General features: G+C 42.6%; 1 protein-coding gene across 3 annotated transcripts in view; it reads left to right on the top strand.

Annotated features, from left to right (window-relative positions):
• ppm1j (protein phosphatase, Mg2+/Mn2+ dependent, 1J) overlaps positions 1-18,253 on the top strand; it is a 33,237-nt gene extending 14,984 nt beyond the window's left edge. Inside the window, exons 2-10 of one of the 3 annotated variants that reach the window (XM_006628297.3) lie at positions 617-740; positions 2,477-2,794; positions 3,739-3,851; positions 5,482-5,566; positions 7,363-7,481; positions 8,229-8,292; positions 10,502-10,609; positions 10,698-10,849; positions 14,335-18,253. In XM_006628297.3, coding sequence (XP_006628360.2) covers positions 617-740; positions 2,477-2,794; positions 3,739-3,851; positions 5,482-5,566; positions 7,363-7,481; positions 8,229-8,292; positions 10,502-10,609; positions 10,698-10,849; positions 14,335-14,482 — 1,231 coding nt within the window. In that variant the 3' untranslated portion in view covers positions 14,483-18,253. Of the gene's footprint in view, positions 1-616; positions 741-2,473; positions 2,795-3,738; positions 3,852-5,481; positions 5,567-7,362; positions 7,482-8,228; positions 8,293-10,501; positions 10,610-10,697; positions 10,850-14,334 lie in introns of all 3 variants that reach the window. The other 2 variants (XM_015342336.2, XM_015342337.2) reach the window with 2 other exon arrangements.
• The last annotated feature ends 1,251 nt before the right edge of the window (positions 18,254-19,504 follow it).

Raw genomic sequence — 19,504 nt, forward strand, 5'->3', positions numbered from 1 at the left:
TAATCTCTAACACAAGTAAGTGTAATAGATCATATTTTGAAAAAATATCTTTCCCCAAAAGTGTTTGAGTCAGATTGTGTTTATTGAAGATGTGAAGGAGTCTATCCTCAGGCCTACCCACAATGCCTTGCACAAGGCACGAGTATATCCCTAACAGTAATGAAAGTGGTTTCTTTTTTACTCCATTGGGTATTTATTGAAGCACAGCTAGGTCTGTTCACACTGTTTGCCTCATTTCCATAGCCAGGCACCTCTCATTGGCATGCAATTTCCTATAATAAGCTGATGCTAAACACAAATGGCTGGAAAAATCTAATTTTATCTGAAAAGTTTAAGCCAAAGGTTATCAAATGATTGTCACCACAAAGATTTAATTAAGAACTAAAAAGGTCACTCAGCCCATTTGTCTTGTTTGGAAGTTGGTAGCTAACTGATATGAGGATCTCATACAGCAGTTTCTTCAAAGACATCAGGGTGTCAGCGTCAATAGCATGGCTGGGTAGCTTGTTCCATACTCCCACAACTCTTTGTGTAAAACTGGTAGGGTTGTGGAGAATGCCTTCAGGACTGTGCTGATCTAACTCTGGCCTTTCCCTTTTTTTGTGTGTTTTTGCAGAGTGGTCAATGCTGGGAAGAGCCTTTTGAATGAGGACCAGGCCTGTTGTGAAGTGCTGTTTCTGAGGAGGAGCAATGTCAAGCAGCCAAGCTCCTCTTCAGTGGAGGAGGAGGCTCAGCAGGTGGTGAGAGGGGCTGGGGGATATGGGCTTCATCTCAGAACCTCAGAATCCTGGTGCACTCTGCGGATGAAGGACCTCTATAGTTTTCCCAAACTAGACATTAATAGTACCATAATAATACAGTGGACATTTCTGAACCTCAAATTTTGAAATTGACAAGCAAATTGTATGCTTGATAAGTTTCCATTCATTTATCTTACATTTCCTTTTCATCTTCCATTAACTAATGCATCACACCTGACACACAGATTCTCGTTGGTCGTCTGTTGTTGTGGTTCATTCAGTTACTGGAACAGTTGATGGGTATAACTTATTGTATTAAATGGAATCTGTGCAAATGAATGTGATACACATCATTAATATAAAACAAACATTACATTCTGTCATGGAAAACTGAAAAAAATAAGCCAGTATCCATTGTTAGTAAGCCTTTCATTCCTAATGGAAGTGCATTTTTGGCATGAATTTCCCATGTTTACACCATACTGTAACTGTGCTTTTGTAGTTCTATGGTTTCTAACAGGCCTTATTCAGGCCTGTTCTTTACCACACTCTGACCAAGATCCCACTGTGCTTTACTTTATTCTGTGCTCTCTTTATCATGTGTCATCTGAAGGATAGCAGGGCTCCCAAGGAAAATAATCATTTTTCTGCATTTCTAGAGCTTTTTACTGCGGCAGATACAATATGTTGCCAAGTCCCATTTATTGGGCATCGTTTTCACTCGAGAACGTGTTCTCCGCATGACGTGTAGTAATGGCTGTAGTCTGCTGGTTGTCCTTCAAGCTTGTGCTCGTGGTGAAGGCTGTGTTTACTCACAGCACTGCTCTGATTCTGTATTTTGGCTTCCACATTAAGCTGTGTTGGCACAGAGCAAGGGAAAACGATGCAGCTTTGATGCTCTAATCGGAACTGTGGCAGAAGGCAAACATCTCCATCTCCCTCTCATCATGCACACCCCCACCATACCCCCCTCCAAGATCAATTTACATGCATCATCCTTTACTGCCTAATTCCTCTGAGTCTGGAAAAATAGGTTTTAAGGTTTTTTTTAACCTTAAAGGTACATGTTCCATAATTCTAAAATATTCACGTCTTTGTTTGCTGGTGCTTTTAAAATATACATGACACTGGAGACACCTTGCCAAAGACAATCACACCCACATCTTCCCTATATGCTCTCCTTGTTTTGTAATCAAAGATGAGATGATTGCACTTTCTCATTCAACCCCTGTTTTTTAATGAAGTGCCTTCTGAAAAGCAGGCAGTCTCTGCCTCAAAGCGCCCTCTTGTGGTAAATAACGTAGTTACACAGGATGTGAAATCTCGACAATACCAGAGTTGGAATTCAGCTTGTTCGTACTTTAATAGACATCAAACTGAGGAGATTCACAGTATTTACAGTTTTAATGTTTTAAGATTTTAATTTTTAAAATGACTAAATTGAAAATGTAATATTTAAAGTTTGTAATGTTTTAATTCAACTGATGTAATAAAATCACCCTAGTAGTGTGCTTTACAACACCCACAAAAAAGAGAGGAGACATTCAAAATGTCTTGATAATTTGGTGGCTTGTAGTTGGGAGAATCTCATTCTGTCATTTTTGACCCCTAGAAGAGGTTCATCATTAAACATTCCCTGGCCAGAAAATCGCTAGATTTTGTTTCTGTTGGCAGCCCATGTCAGCCGAGCACATTTCTGACCATTGCGGTTGCTGACCTGCTTGTGTTTTAAGCAGGGCATTCCACTGCATTTCTGGGCGCTGTATGATGGGCACGCCGGCTCCGGAGCTGCCATCATGGCTTCCAAGTTCCTTCACCACGTGATCAAGGACCAGCTGACGGACATCCTTCACCTCTTGGAGAACCCCGACACAGCGCCCCCTATCTGCCTGGGAAAGAACGGCAGCCCCCTACAACCAGAGCTGAAGACCGTGGCGTCGCAAGGGGAGGACCCCGAGACCCCCAGTGACCCCACCACCCGCTTCCACCTGGAGAAGGCGGTTAGCCTGGAGAGTCTGATCATGGGGACGATCGAAACCGCCTTCAAACAGATGGTAACGACATCACCACAGAAAAGGGCAGAGGGCATTTTGCAACAAATTTAAGCCATGGGGTTCATTGTTAAAATGTGTAGTCGAATGTACTGTAGCAAAGTGGGGGTAGAGTCTCATGGCACAATCTTAGCAAAGATTTAATTGTGGCAAAGAATAATTCAGACTGTAAACCTCATTGCAAAAGCAGTGCGAAAGCCCATTACAAGTATAAGAGCAGTAGAAAGCTGTGCAGATTTGCTGTAAGAGAAGAGAAGGAGGCTTCCAAAGGAAGCTGACATGAACTGGCAAAATATGGTTTTGAGAGATGACACACTTCAATACTGGTGGCGTAGGGGCTGTGTGCTCCATTCTTCCTGGAAATCCAGACAAGAAATAAGTGCAGCACATTAACATGGTCAGACGATAAATACGGTACAGATTTAATGTGCCTGTTAGTCAAATCCGCAAAGGAATTGAAAAGTGAATTTGGAAGAGATCTCATGAATTTGTTTCCCACCCAGAGGGACTTTAAAGTTTGGAAAAGCAGGCTCGCCCCAGTGTCTGGAGTGCAGTGGTTTGATTATTCAACACCTCAGTGTTGACTTGCCATCTGAAATTTAGCAGGGCTGGTTGTGGATTGAGGCGACACCCAGCACTGTGTTTTGTTTTAACCATAATTTCCCTGTGTTTTACTATGATTGAGTTTTCACGCTGAGGAGTCACTAACCTTTTACCAAGGATCTACTGTATATCACAGAATATCCTTCCGCACCATTTAGACGATCAAACTGAACCTCAAGTGAGAATATCATCAACAGTGCTGAGTGTGTAAAAATGGAGTGACTCAGGCATTTGGTGCACAATTCATTTGAATGTGGACAGATGAGAACAAAATTTCTCTCCAGCTGTGCTGGGACCTGGGATATAAAGTTCTGGCCATCCAATCACTTCTCTTCCCTGTGCAGGATGAGCAAATTGAAAAGGAAAAAGCGTCGTTCAGCATCTCAGGGGGCTGCTGTGCACTTGTCGTGATCCACTTAATGGGGAAGCTCTACGTCGCCAATGCAGGAGACAGCAGGTATGGAAGACTGCACACGCAAAAACAGTCCCCTTCGAAATTCTGTCACCCAGTGATTGCAGTTTGTCTTAGCTGTCAACTTCTCTCTTTAGAAATGTGATAAATCATTTTTGGGAATGTAGAATTCAAGGAGCGAAGACAAGGTACTCCCCTTGGACCCTGCTTTGCCTGTCAGTGGCCTTTGTGAAGTAAAGCAGTCATAGTACAGGACTTCACTGATCCATTACTGACCAGTACAGCATTACTGGACATCACGGCATACTGGTCATTACTCTCCATTACTCCATTACTTGATATTACTCTCCATTACTGGACATTACTTTCCATTAGTAGTCATTTATGAACATTACTCCATTACTGGACATACAGTAACTGTAAATCACGCCATGACTGGACATTAATCCAGTAGAGGTGTTAGCCCAGTGGCCAAATTTCCCCCTGGCCTTTGCCAGTCATGGCCTCCCAATAATCCCCATCTTAGCTGATATTGTATTTGGTGATCTTACTGGCAGACATTGGCTGCCATTGCATTATCCGGGTAAGTGCTTCACATTGAAGGTGAATCCCTATTACCTGTGAAGCACTTTGAGTGGAGTGTCCAGAAAAGCTTATTATTATTATTATTATTATTATTATTATTGGTCACACACTGGACATAGCTCCACTACAGGCCCCATAATGATGACTGCAGTCTTATTTTCTGTGCATTCTCTGATGAGAATATCTAGAGTGCTACTATATACAGAAATGTAGAGTCAAGCTGTGTCCATTTCTCAATTTGAAAGGTATTTGAAAAAAATAGGTGCACTCATCCATGGTTTGTGTTACGGATTGGCTCTGCGATCCATCTCGGGTGTTGCATTAAACCCTATGCGAAGTGGTAAGAGCCGGAGGAACCAGGAGATGTAGTTCGGGGAAAACAAATATAACATCAAAATAACAGTGACAGTTCGTGAACTGGTGAACAGGGGAACAAAGAGAGGCATCCAAATCCAAACTGGTCCAAAAGAGGGTCAGGGCACAGTCCATGACTTGGATGCCGTGAGATCCACCTTGAGACGACACAAGGTTAAAATCCCCGGGAAGGGGAAAACAGGAACATACATATCCAAGGATAACGTGGCGAAGTCTTCCAGGCCCTGGGCTCAGAAGGTCAGGCGATGTCGGGGGATGAGGCCTATGCCCTCAGGCATCCAGCAGCCTGGTAGTAGGCGGGCCTCACGACATCCTTACCCTAATGCTGAGTCCTGAGCACTGGAGGTGCTGGGATAAAATAGGGGGAGGCAAAACAAGGCACATCTGGAGAACATACCAGCAATCACAGACAACAAATGACGGGAGAAGTGGAGCACCCTCTAGGGGAGGGAGGCTGACCGTGGCAGTTTGGGCATATTTACTGTATATAGTTTTAAACAGTTCTCTGGAAACACAGGACTCTGCTATCATCTCATTCCATATATTGTCTAATAACTGTCCAATGATTTAAAGTGTCAGCGTGGCTGAAAGAGCACCCATTCCAGTTTTGCCACTCCGCAATTAACATTGATTGGCGGTGTTGCCCGTTTTGTTAACTTCTCACACAAAACAAGCCTGCCTGTTCCTCATGCTGTCCCTCTGTCTGTCCCCCCAGAGCCATAATAATCCACAACGATGAGGTCATCCCCATGTCCAGCGAGTTCACCCCTGAGACCGAACGACAGCGGCTGCAGTATCTTGTAAGACTTGCTTAAGGGTCGTGCGGAAACACTCCCGAGGAAACTTTCAATGACTTCCATACTGTATATGAGCTCAGCAGTGGACTGAAGGCTCTACATTCCACGCTGGTTTGATCATATAAGATGCAAACGGACATGCCTCCAGAGGACTTTCAGTTTAAGGACTTGGAGTGAATGCCTCATTGTGGTACAGATTTCACTTTCAAGCTGGAGATTGAAGTTTGTTGGCAGGAGGGTTCGTTTCAGAAAAAAAAATGGCCGCAGATGAAAATCAGGGAGACAGAGACAGTGTCAAAAACTCTGAAAAATGTTTATATTTATGCGTCTTGCAAAAATAGAGTTAGAAATATGAAAAAGCCCATGAGAGCAGAAAGTCTCACTTCTATTTCAATTTCAACGGAGCGTTGTACATTAGCAGTGACCTGCAGTTTCCTGGCCAGGTGAATTCCACCTCTCTCTGACTCTTCAGTCAGCTTCATTCACAGCAGGCCTGTGCCCAGGGGATGCCTGCAGGAAAGAGCTTCTCTCCCTGGCTGCAGTGCTGTAGGACAGCCTGCAGCTGGGCTCCCTGCAGTGGTGGGCAGTGACACGTGTCTTGCAACAGACGTAAGAGAACATCCTAAAAATAAATTCTAGGGATTTGATGGGTGAAAGTTCATAAAGCTGCGACAGCTGCTCTTAAAGGTGCATATTATATGCTGGCTTACTTACGATTTTTGATTTTTCTGTATTGCTCTGCTGGTTCTATGGGATAGTATTATGTGTTGAATCGGTAAGGTGCTTCATTAATAACATGAAATAGTAACTAATCTGGCCTTAGCAAGTGGTAGTCAATCAGTATATATAGTATTGTAATATAAAATAGTAAATAAAATGCTTTTTAGCCACTGAAGGAAAACACCTGTAGACCCACAATACACAAGGGCTGGAAACCAGTCAGTAGGGACTTTCACAAAATTTACAGTATCTGGATTTATAATTAATTATAATTGGACCAATAATCATAGCAATAATATAATAATTGCAAAATGTCTAGCAGCTGATACCAGGTTTCCAAGATGCTAGGCTGGCACTGCTGTGAAAACATGCCACAAGATTTCCCCAAATTTTTCAAATCATTTTTTTTAAAAAGCAGACAAGCTAGGACCATCCTGCGCCAGTGTCCTTCCAGATTTGACATTGACACGGCTCACTGGAGACCCGGGCAATGCTCACAGCAGACAAGATGAGGGGAACAAACAGCTCCGAGGCTTGATTATGACACTTGAGCACTGCTTAAAACAGGGAAGAACACAAGTCTTCAAAGCAGCCCATCACAGGTGTAGGAATCAAAGTATAATCAATAAACATCTCATACTTTAAGACGTAGTGGAGTAGAAAGAAATGCTAACCATTTTTCTGGGAAAAAATGTAAAGGGATACAAATTTTCTGTGGCGGGCTTTTCATTTCCGTTTCTAATTTTTTTTTCCTGGAACATTTTTAAATAAAAAGGAAATGAAAATCAGCATTAAATAAGCTGATTTCAGACTGCCGCCTCAACGTTTATAAGACAGTTAGGTGTTACCATGGCTCCTGTTAAGTGTACTGAGTCATTTCTGTTGTCCTCGTGGTCATACAGTGTTTGTGGGAACATCCTGCCCTGTTTCATTCTTTCTGCAGCTTGTGTGCCTTGCAGGCACTGTATGGCAATGTAATTTGTAGAAATCCATTGCTCTTTCCACAGTCTCCTTTTCAACTCTCCAACCTGTGTTTTTTTTTAACCAGCAATAAGCATTTTCTTTCTCTCTTCCTTTAGGGTTTCCTGAAACCAGAGCTCCTGGGGAATGAATTCACCCATGTTGAATTCCCTCGCAGGATGCAGCACAAGGAACTAGGAAAGAAGATGCTTTTCAGGGACCACACTATGACTGGCTGGTAATCCTCCCCATTCCCACGCAGAAATCCCCAGATGGGTCTGGGAAGTGTGATGCAAACTTCCCCATACAGCAGAGTACAGACAGTACCACTGTCTAAACAAGCTAAAAAGACCAGGTTTATGATGGTGATTTAAACTGAATTACAGTGGCATGAGCAGAGCAAAGTGTTGTAAAGCGGAGTGAAATCACATTATATACTATGGGAAGTATTGAGCACGTCTACAAACTTTTAAAAGGGAAAGCATAAGATTTTCTGAAGAAACTGTGAAGCGGGTGTTTACCATCCTGACCTCTTTGAGGTTGGGATCCTGGAGATTCCTGATCATTTCCCACTCTATACGAATCCAATTTGGAATTGCAGGTTGTGTAGTAGCTCACGTGCCCAGTGGGAGACAAGGACATGGATGCATCCTCCTCCAATCCTGCAAGCTGTCAGTGCCAGTCTCCTATTGACACACTGAGAGCCCACCAGTGCCAGACAGGAGAGAGAGGGCAGAGTTCCCCACTGAGGCAGACATGCACGTGTGTTTATAAATGGAGCTTCGAGTTGCTTCATAAAGGGTCCCAGAAGGTCAAGGGTTCTGTTAGAATCACTTTCAATTTAGGTCTTGCACAAAGCTCTGATCAACTGAAACACTGGTTCTGTTGGGAACTTCTGCTTTATTTAAATGTCTTCGCCTGTAGACGCCAAATGGCAGTCCTCTCCTCCAAAGCCCCTTTTTTTCTTATTCCTTCGTCGTTTCAGGGCTTACAAGACGATCCATGAGGAAGACCTGAAGTTCCCACTGATATATGGAGAAGGCAAAAAAGTAATTTGATTTTATAAAGTTTAATGGGTTAGTAACACCTTGATTTACACTCCCTTGCAAGCACCAAATAGATGCAACTTGACCTCCCTTTGGCCAGAGAGATTTGCAGTCCCTGCTCAGCAGTGAATGATGCTTTGGTTCTGCCTTCCTGATTAGATATCTGGAGCTGTGTCTCTTGAGTGTGGCTGCCGTGGCAACATGAGGCCACCACTTTGATTTGCTACGGCCACAGCGACATATTGTGGAATTCCTAGCATGGGTCTCCTAATCAGAGATTTTTCTAGTCTCCTTTATAGTGTATGTAACTATTGTTAGTACAATGGATGCCAAAGAGGCACTCACCTCCACCAGTAACAGTTTTAAGAACTTGTTTTGCATGGCTTAAACAGAAATGTTTGGCATGTCATGCCCACCCAGTGAATTGCATGCTAGAGTGCCAGTCAACAGAAATGACTGCCAATTTGCATGGCTGTTGGGTTACCTCTGATACAAACTGGGTTCAGTGGTGCCGATTTGGGAGGGGTTATAGCTCTGAAGATTTTAACTGAGATGTGTATAAGTAAAGGATATCAATGAGAGCTACAGAAATAAAATTAGCAGTCCAATGGAGTTCCTAATCTTTTCTTAGAAAAAGCAGCTTCCTGAGTGAATGTTTCTGCTAGTAGTTATGAAAAAAAGAAGAAAGAGAACACAACGTTTTGGCCGTGGAGCCTTCTTCAGGTGTGAGAGAGACAGGGGAGTAGGCAAAGGTAAAGTAGCGGGAGAACAAAGGTTGGGAGGGAGGAGGAGTGAGAGGCGGGAGCAGGGGACAGAAAGAGAGGCCAATCAAGAGGTGTGAAGTCAGAATGGGTGCAAGAGGTGTGAAATGAAACTTCCAATGAATGGAGAAAATTTAAAAGAACAGTAGTCTGTCGTTAAGAGAAGGGAGAATGTGTGATCCTAGCTGCAGAATAATTTTGGTTTCGGTGGTCTTTTTGATGTATGAGTTCAGAAAACCGTCTTTGAGAACACTGACGGAGAGATTAGAGTGGTCATGGCCGTCAGAGGTGAAATGAGAAACAATGGGCTTGGAGAGATCTTTAATCTTCACAGCCCTGACGTGTTCTCTGAAGCGGTCTCCGAGTCTCCTTCCTGTTTCTCCAATGTAGATGGCTGGGCATTTACTGCAAGAGATACAGTAAATAAAGTTGCTGGAGGTACAAGATGCTGTCTGGGTTATTACGTTGCTCTGCTTTTCATAGTTAGGGGGTTCCTCCTCCGGCCTTTAACATATTTTAAGATGATTTGCTTAAGTAAACCTAAATATTATTTACACATTTTACCCCACTCTTAGGTTTTTCAGTGTTTGGTTTAATTCATACCAGTTTAAAACACGTGATTTGCATTGCGCAGAATCTCCTGATTTTCTCACTTAGATGCTGCACAGAGTGTAAAATCCATCTGTTTCAAACTGGGTAGCAGAAGGATTTCAGCAGCTTTTGTGATAAACAGGCATTTCTATGATAGATGGAAAAAAAAGAATACTGATTGCAGCTTACAAGCAAGTATGTCAGATAAGGAACCATTATTGAAATCACAGCGCATGGCTGAACGCGGCTCTCCATTCTTGTTTTTGCTAAGAATCTCATTAGTCATTATAATGAGTTGTTTCAGCAGTGAGACAGCCACTGACCTCACCGTTCAATGGAGAGAGACAGGAAATAAATTAACGATGCCCGGGGGTGGACACTCTACTTCTAAAGAGTCACTATCTCTCAGGTTTTTACAGGTCCCTGTGTTTATACGTGTTACTAAAACCTGAGAACCCATGTAAGTTATTGGTAGACACTGCACGGTCATTTGCTGGACGAAGCCAGGAATGGCCAGCTGTTTTTTCCGGGCTGTAGGCTGGCTGCCCAGGTGTTAATTTAAGGAGATCTCAAAATTATTTCACTAATGCAGTTTCCACTGGCCTTTGTAACATAGTGCGTGGTGCTCTAGGTGTTTAGTTCTCATGTTTCTTGATCATAAGCGTTAAAATACTCCAGTGATGTTCGGTTAGATAAAAATGATATATTCCTATCAAAGAAGCATCTTGCTGCCTCAGTGTTAGATCCTGAGTGTGCGCAGTCACTCCCATTTTGTGTTTTGGGATTTTTGCAGCTTTTGTTGTTTTTCCACACAAACCTTTAAGCTGTAACCCCCAGTGCCGCCTCCCTGTGTCTGTCAGGCTCGGGTGATGGCCACAATCGGCGTGACGCGGGGGTTAGGAGACCACGATCTGAAGGTGTACAACTCCAACATCTATATCAAACCCTTCCTTTCCTGCTGTCCGGAGGTAAGGCACGAACTATTGCCGGTATTGTTTCCATCTGCGCAGGCTTCAGTCTTTCTCCAGGTTTGTCACTTCCCCCATCCCTCTTCAGGTGAAGGTGTTTGACATGACGCAGCATGAGTTCGGCCCTAATGATGTCATGGTCCTGGGCACCGATGGATTGTGGGATGTCACCACCAACAGGGAGGTGGCCGACGCTGTCACAGCCTTGCTGTCACACTACAAGCCCAACGATCCTTTGAGGTCAGTGCACAGCTTCATGCCTCCCATTCTAGGATATTCTTGCCACTGATGTCACACACCAGAGGCTTTTTCTGATGATATATATCTGTGCAGACTGTCTGTTGAGGACAGTGTGATGGCGCTGTGATTAACATGGCTGCTTTGGAGTGCTGGGCCCTGAATCTAGGGAGCTGTCTGTGTGGAGTTTGTATGTTCTTCCTGTGTACTTTGGTTTTCCTCTTATTGCTCCGGTTACCTCCCACAGGCCCCAAACATGCTGGTAGATTTAAATGCTTCTGGTAAAATTCGTCATAGGTGTGAGTGTGTTCGTGTCTGTGTTTGCGACTGTCTGCCCTGCAATGGACTGGTTTCCTGTCCAGCGTGTATCCTGCCTTGCATCGGTTGTTTACTGGGATAGACTCCAGGCACCCAGTGATCCTGATTTGGATGAAGCAGTTGGAAAATGGATGGATGGACTGCCTATTAAAAATCTGTTTATCCAGTAGGTATCACTGCTGGTCCTGGAGAACCATAGCCCTGCTACTTTTTGAATTAGCGTAAGAAGCTCAATGACTAGAAGAACTGGAAACAAAGCTAATTTAGACCTAATAGTGGTACATAATACAACTGAATAATTGTGTGCACAAGTGGCAAGGATCTGTTCACATATAGGACCTGTCCATATAAAAGTACTGTGGTATGAACCATGTTTATATGAGAGGATTTTCCTTTTATAGGTTTCCTTATTTAACGTTTTATATAGAAAATAAAGATTATGATTGAAATCCTGGTTTCTGGAAAAACTGCCTTAAAGCCTTAAAACCCCTTTTCACAGCTGTGCTCTGGTGCCGAACTGAAAAGCAGTGAAGCAGTAAATGTGTATTAGAATAGAATGTATAGAGGAATATGATGAAGTCTGATACAAACTGGAAAACCAAGTTAAAAGAGCACATAATTTGAGGCATTGCAAGGCAAAAGATAACTATAAAATTGGAGGAATTTTTAAGACAAACATATAATATGATATACTATATATTATATGTAGTTCAGGTGGGTAGCTGGGTCAGCATGCGTAGGCTGCAAAGGAAGAAGTAATAGGTTTATTCCATGCTGAAAAAAGAAGAAAGAAAACACAACGTTTCGGCCGTGGAGCCAACAACTGAAGAAGGCCCCACGGCCAAAACGTTGTGTTTTCTTTCTTCTTTTCTCAGCATGGAATAAACCTTTACTTGTTCCTATATATTATATATACTATACTATATACAATGTTAGTATCACTTCAGTAGTAATGGAATACAGATATATCATGCATAACACAGATGCTTTAATTGAACAGATTTGTAAAAAAACGTCAGACTGAAGCACTACCTCAGTTAGAATGAGATTCAAGGATCAATAACCTGCTAACAAGCAAGCAAGCAGGGCTGGTACAACAGTCTGCTCTTGTTTGTAAACCTTCATTAATTTCAACTTTGCAGAAGCTCTCAGAAATATAGGAAGTCCAACTCTAAAGAGAGATGGGACGCATGAATGTGTTTTTCTCCGAGGACAAGACATCCGTTGTCTTGGTGTAAATTGAAGTAAATTGAATAGTCCAGATTAATAAAAACCTACAATTTTATCTTTGAAAAGCCTTGCCGCTGCTATGGAGTCATGCTAGAACAATTATTGCCTCGAACAGGAGAAAGCTGATCATTAATGCTAGAATATAAAGAACTGTTAACAGTTAGTCTGCATTGGTACTACACAAACACTCCATTTTGTAACTGCCAGCTTCTTAGTTCTTCAAATAATAATTAGCAGGATCAGTGTACCAATTAAGGTGCTTTTTGTGCTTATGTACCACGAATGCATTGGCAGGGCCACGTTATGGGTTGCCACAGTCTGGCTGTTATACCAGAGTGCTCTTCTCATGTGCAGGGAAGAAGCAGGTCCCAGTGTGGCAAAATGAAATGTGGAAGTGTCATGACAGCATAACTACATTACTCAGTCTTTATAATGTAACTGTGAGAGGAATGGGTGGATTAATATCATTGCATCCTTTTATCTCATAATTAATACCTCCAATTTGTTTTTGAGCTGTTAACCGACAGCATCCTCGTATGATCGCATAATATGTTTCACAGCCCTACGCCAGACTTCTGATTCATCCAGCTGATACATGCGAGGGCTCTGCGGGATTTCGAAATGCTTTTGATCGGTTTCTGACGCGAGAAATGTTCACATTTGCTTTCATTTCCCTTGATGTCCAGTAGAGGGCAGCCAGCATATACAAGAATAATGTACGTTATGTACAAGTTCTTTTACTATACAGTATGTGATTTTGTTGTGAATATTACTTTTTTTTCACCTCACTGGCAGCATGCTCCTCTTTCATGCTAGATTTACTGTATGAAATTGTCTGAAAGTGAATTTATTAAATAAAAATCTAATATATATAAATATGTCGGTCACTCTGGAAACACAATTTATCAGGAGCAAGCTACTGTATACTGCTTAAGAAGAAATATTAGGCGTACTTCAGTTGACTAATTTTGAAAGGCCATGAGTGCTTAAGTTGGAAGAAAGAGAAAAATCTATTTGCGGAAATACGTTGTACATTGTCAACACTTTCAAGTGTTGGTTGATCTGCTTTCTGGGGGACAGATAACAGATCCTCTGTGTGCTCCGTTTACCACAAGGAGAAGGAAGTGACCGAGCAAGAGAACTGACACGGATGTCAGGAGGGACAAACCGTGGAATGGCAGGAGAGCGGAAAAAGACAGAACGGCAGAACGGGGGATTAGCCCAGGCTCAGCAGTTCAGGAGTTGTATAGAAACCAATGCCCTCAGGCAGCGGGCGTGGGGCGACCTGGTGCTAGGCGTGTCTCAGGATATCCGAACGTCAATGCTGAGAGAGGAGCAGAGCAGAAGCAGGAAGTAAATAGGCTACAGAACAAGATACACCAGAAAGACATGAATAATCACAGGGAACAGGAACAGGAGAGAAGTAGAGCACCCTCTAGGTGTACTGCGCGTGACAAGAGCCAAGCTGTAGCAGACCTGAAGGTCCCGCAGGTGCATCTGTCACCAATGAATGAAATGGTCAAGACACTGCAGGTGCAGTAAAGTTCACCAACATTGAAAGGAAAGTACAGTTCTCGCATTCAACTGCAAGAAAGTGCAGTTGAAATTGAATGAATCAGAGGAACATATTTGGTTGCTGGATTTTAAACTTTGAGACTTCACAAACTTCCAAAATGTCAAAACCCACAGTTCCCTGGTCACACAGTCATTTTGTCAGTTGCTTCCTTCTCCCTCTGGTGAATGGAGCTGCCTTCTGCCTTTGCTTCCTGCCTTTGTCTTCTAGCATCTGGTCAGGGTGACAGCTCATTCCCCACAGCTTCCTGGGGAGAGCGGTCCAGACAACAGCCACCATCTTGTCTGAACCTGCTGCCCTCTCACAATTCCCAACATCCCTGCTCATCAGATAGATGCTCATTGCTTGTCCTTTTCCCACCCTCCAGGTACACTCTGGCTGCGCAGGACCTGGTGATGAGGTCACGGGGCGTGCTGAAAGAGAGAGGCTGGAGGCTGGCCAATGACAAGCTAGGCTCAGGCGATGACATCTCCGTATTCGTCATCCCTCTGAACGGACATGCCGCCGAGACATGACGCTCCACCACCCCACTGACGAACGCTTTAAATAACCAATCAGTAAAGAAATGATTAAAGAGCCTAATGGTCACTGATGACGGGATGACCACAGCCATTTTCTATAGTTGTCTCAGGTGTGCGCGCCTATACTGGCCAGTCCTTTCTTGCCTTCTTATAAGAACCAAATTCAAGTCCCTCATTGGGTTAGACCACAGGTGCACAACTTCAGTCCTGGGTTTCTGGGTCTCTGTAAATCATCAATAGATGAAGAGCTTTCAAAAGTGTTAAACTGGCTGAGTTAATATGATAGTGGGCACAATTAGGTCAATAAGAGCAGAGATGGAAAATAAACCCACAGACACTGTGGCCCTACAGGACTGGAGATGCACACCACTGTGTTAGACAATCATTACAGTTGTAGTCGATATTACCAGGCAAATGTCTTGTTACTGTATTCTCTTAACTTGCTGCATAGTGTTCTGTACCATAATCTGTTGTTTTTAATTATTGTATTGTAAATTATATCTTATCTGATATTGCACATTGCTGGATATCTGCACAATTCCAAGATGAAATTGCTTCTGAAGTTGAAAGTGGTAAGGGGAACGATAAATTTCTATGGATGGGATGATTGCACTGTGCACAAAGTCCCGTGCAACACTGTTTCATTTTCAGCCTATAGAGGTTGGTTCAGAAATGCAGATTTGCACGTCTTACAGGACATGAAGGACATAAGAGAGAACTGCAAAGAGCAATTTTGAACTGGAAATGAAATGGGTGGACAATGCAAAATACATTATCAAGAGGTGGACTTCATGTTCTTAAATGGAGGTTTCCTTCTGCAGCAACTGTAAAGCAATAATGTTTATACCAGTAGAAATATCTTAACCAAGAAGCAAAGGTTTCCCAAGAGTCTGGGCTTCTGTTGTTCTGTTCTTAAGCATACAACACTGTTACTTCAAAATGATTGTGTTCAAAAACGTTTGGGACACTGCTGTTCCCTGTGTGTGTGGCTCTGCCAAGCACATTGCCCTTTTTTGCAGTTGAATGCCAGAACTGTACTTTCCTCTCAATGTTGGCGAAATTTACTCGTCTAAGAGTAGGGTCACACTTTAACAGCCGGTAACATTTACGATCAGTACTGGTCAAGGTAGTGATGGCAGCTTTGTCACCATTTTCATGATAAATCCAAATTTAGCTGAAAAATAAGAAATGTAAGTGATATTTTCCACTTAGCTGTTGGTGATCGAACTGAAAGTACTTAAAACAATGGTTACACTACGTACCTAATAAACCTTGGTGGCACCTTTGACTATCTTGACAATGCTGCTAGTTGTCTCTCTCATTATATCTCACTAGAATGTTTTTATACCGGCAGTCATTCATAGCAAACATTCCTACCAGCTGACGGTCGAGTGTAAATCCACCGTTGTCTTCAAATGCAGTTGAGAGGTTATTTTCAAATGTGTTTAAGAGTGGAGTCCTCAGTGCATTCAGAAGCCATCAGATCAAACCTTACGACCAGATTTGAGGCTCTTCACCGTGATGGTACTCAGAGAAGGGGAAAGCCACTTGTAATGTCTTTTTAACCATTCTTTCTGTGGGCTCACGTGGGCGGCGACTCACTATGTTACCTTGCATTTGTAAGGAATAGAATTCAGTTGTCGGATTTGATTTTTTCTGTGCTTTTTCAAAGGGCATGTTAAACAGAAACAGAATAGAAAGAGTGAGCGCTGATCTTTGGACCTTCAATAACCATCAATAATTCATGGTTTTTAATCCGCAGGAGGAGCGGAGGATTTAACCAGAAAACCCTCAATGGCCAGTTCCTCACAGAACCTTATTTGTTTACTCTCTCGATCAAACTGTACTTCTGATTTGATTTTTCTGATTATGAGGAGTGAATGGCATACAGTATGCAACCTTTTTAGAAGGAAATCTTTTCTTTTGTAGCATTTGTGCCACAGGTCCAGAGAAGACCCACTGTGAATTGTGACATTTTTGAATATCTTTCCTTTGCGATGGAAGCACTTGTGTCTAAATCTTCCCAGCTGAATTAACAAAGTAAAAAAAGCTATCAGAGCAGGGTTAAGCCAGGGACACACGGGCACACTGTGGCACACTGCAGTGTTTCGCTTTCCCTGGTGTCAGTTTTCGATATAACAGTTATCTGTGAGCCCCGACATGTCTGTGCTCTTAAGAAGGCTGTAGTGAAACTTCAGAGTGACATCTCCCTGTCAGGTGTCCTCTCACTTGTTCCAGCCACACCTCTAAGCTAGTGATGTGACATCCTGGAATGTCTCTTGTGAGGTGCTTACTCTCGTCTCACGGCAAACACACTCCCTTCCCCATTCCTTAGAGTCTCTCGTCAAGCCACTGCCTCCTGTTTTTGACATAAGCTACAGCTGACCCACAACTCGAGGCCATATGGCCTCTATTGTGTGTTAATAGATTTGCACAAGGCACATTGTTTATTTAATTCGTTAATTGGTGGAGGGCTAAGACCCACATTTTCACACGGATTTAATTCAGACTGTTTGGTATATTAAGGACCTCTCGGTGGTAGCTGTTGTATGGTTGTCGTGGAGCAGGTCTTGTTGGTGTTTGAAGACGATTTGGCAAATTAGACTCCTTTTGCGCAATATTTTGCTGTCCATTGTGTCTTTATGAGCTCAGGCCTCATGAGTCACCTACTTCTAGGGAGGCCTGTCACAGTGACCTAATAAGAATGAAATATTTTCTTCCTTGTCCTCCTCTGTTGACGGCACGGTTTCTGATTCTCCATACGACACTGCTATGATCTTTTAGTAGAATAAAGACTGCCAACTGTGATGCCTTGCTTGAGGCATTTCCTAGTTTTGACACTTGGGTGTGAAGCTGTCTACTGTGCGTCAAAACAAGAAGAAAAATGACGCATCTTGTGCGTGTGTCTGCGTGTGTACCTGGCCTCTTTTTCTGGACTTTTTTTTCCTGTAGAATATTTTGCTTGAATAACATCAGTAGTACTCTTTTAGGAAGCCTGGGAAGCTGAGTTTACAGAATGACTCCAAAGGGGTTAATGGTACTGGTAGCTTTGTTTGCTCATTGATGGTCACCAAGCCAGAGACATGGCTTTGAAGTTTGTACAAAATAGCAGGGTGATTTGTCAGGTTTCACTTCATCAGTTTTCTACAATAGTTTTCTCACTCCTGCAAAAATTAACTTTGAGACTAAGAAAAAATGACACATTTGTTGACAATCATACTTTCAGTGTTAATAACATTTACAACCGAAGTCTCTCTCATTCACTTGGAAGCCATTTCTGTGTATTTTAATGCTTTGTTTCTGGTCTCTTGCTGACCCTTTACTGCAGGATATTTTGATTTTTTTTTTATGTTCAACTTTTTTTGAACGGCTTTATTGCTTTATTGTCTTTCAGAACTTTACACTTGTAAAAAAAATACTTCATGCATATTTTGCTACTGTAGTTTACTGCTCATGTTTACAGGTGGTGGTCTTGTATGTTACTGTACAGTGTAAAGTTTCTGAAATTATTCTTTGATATTTAATTTTCACATTGTGTAGCAGAGGTCTGTTCCAAGGTGTTAAAATAGCCTGTATCCCTAATAATAAATTAACCATTTTAAAAATACTGAATGGACATTTTTCAGCTTTGCAGTGAAGTACTGAAAAGAAGTTTTAGGGTTTTCATATCTTCTGTCTCTACAAGGCAGGAATGACATTGTTGTTTCTCTTAAAAGTCTAGGTATGTACAGTACATCAATAAAGCCTACTGACCAATCACAGCTAGTCTATCCTTAGCAGTCTATACTTCATTCAGTTCTGTTGACTTATTAATACCCCATCACTCCATCCTGCTCAGTCCCCACTACCCCTATAGACTGCCCTGACCCACCCATTATATCCTCCTACTTTCTCATATACTTACTCATCTCATATAACCGTAACTCCACTTACAGGACTAATAATTGGTCATTATGAAGATGCTTTTATATTTTTTTCCATGGATTTTGTTTTACTGTGTCACAATTAATCAACACAGTACCAAACACTGCTTCAGAACATTCCGCTGGAGCAAAAATAAAGGAGAAACAAGATTCTAGGTAAGAAAAGGTCAAGGGCCCCCAGGTGATGCCATGACGTTGTTAGATCATGTTGTTGCTCAACTAATGAAATTTGTTCTGCTTGTTATGTTGGTGGTGTTATAAGCTGTTCCCAGGCTCTGTAAATGGGGAATTTGGTAATGCTCGCTTTCCCCAGTCGTGTGTGATGCCTATAGAATCAGGAGGACACACTGTTGGGGAGTCTGGAATCATTAGTCCTTGAGGTGTACATTGGAGTAGCCACTCCTAGGTAGCACTGTGAAGCCATCAGTTTGTTTTTTTGTAATGAAAGACATAGTTGAAGAGTTTTTCCCAAGTGGCTCATCCATACGTTTCTTGAAAGACACCTGAGTGTAGGCTTCAGCAACGTGGCAGGGCAGCTTGTTTCAGACTCCCACAACCCTTTGTGTAAAGAGGTACCTGGACTTTTTATTTGGCAAATTAACTGGCTTAGGGTGGCATGGTGGTTAGCATTCCTGCCTCACACCACTGGGTTCAATACCCTCTGTTCAATACCAGACCTGGGGTGCTGTCTGTGTGGAGTTTGTATGTTCACCAACGTTTGTATGGGTTACATCCCACAATCCAAAAGCACATTGGTAGGTTAATTAACCTCTGGGAAAATGTGTCCTGGTGTCAGTGTGTGCCCGCAATATTTTGATGATGTGGGGTCGCATGGTGGAGCAGTGGTTAGCATTACTGCCTCACTGAGCTGTGGCCCTGGGTTCAATTCAGGACTTGGGGTGCTATCTGCATCCAAATCTGAGTTTGGATGTTCTTCCCAGGTTGGTGTGGATTGTGATGAACTGGATACATTTGCCTTGTGCCTGTTGCTTGCCAGCATAGGCTTGGGATAAGTTTTATTTTTTCTACACCCAATAAGACTGTTACTTACAGCTTTTTTGGGGGGGGCTTCATAACTGTATAACACTGTTAG

Source organism: Lepisosteus oculatus, chromosome 5 (assembly GCF_040954835.1).
Source record: "Lepisosteus oculatus isolate fLepOcu1 chromosome 5, fLepOcu1.hap2, whole genome shotgun sequence".
In the NCBI taxonomy this organism is placed as follows: Eukaryota; Metazoa; Chordata; class Actinopteri; order Semionotiformes; family Lepisosteidae; genus Lepisosteus; species Lepisosteus oculatus.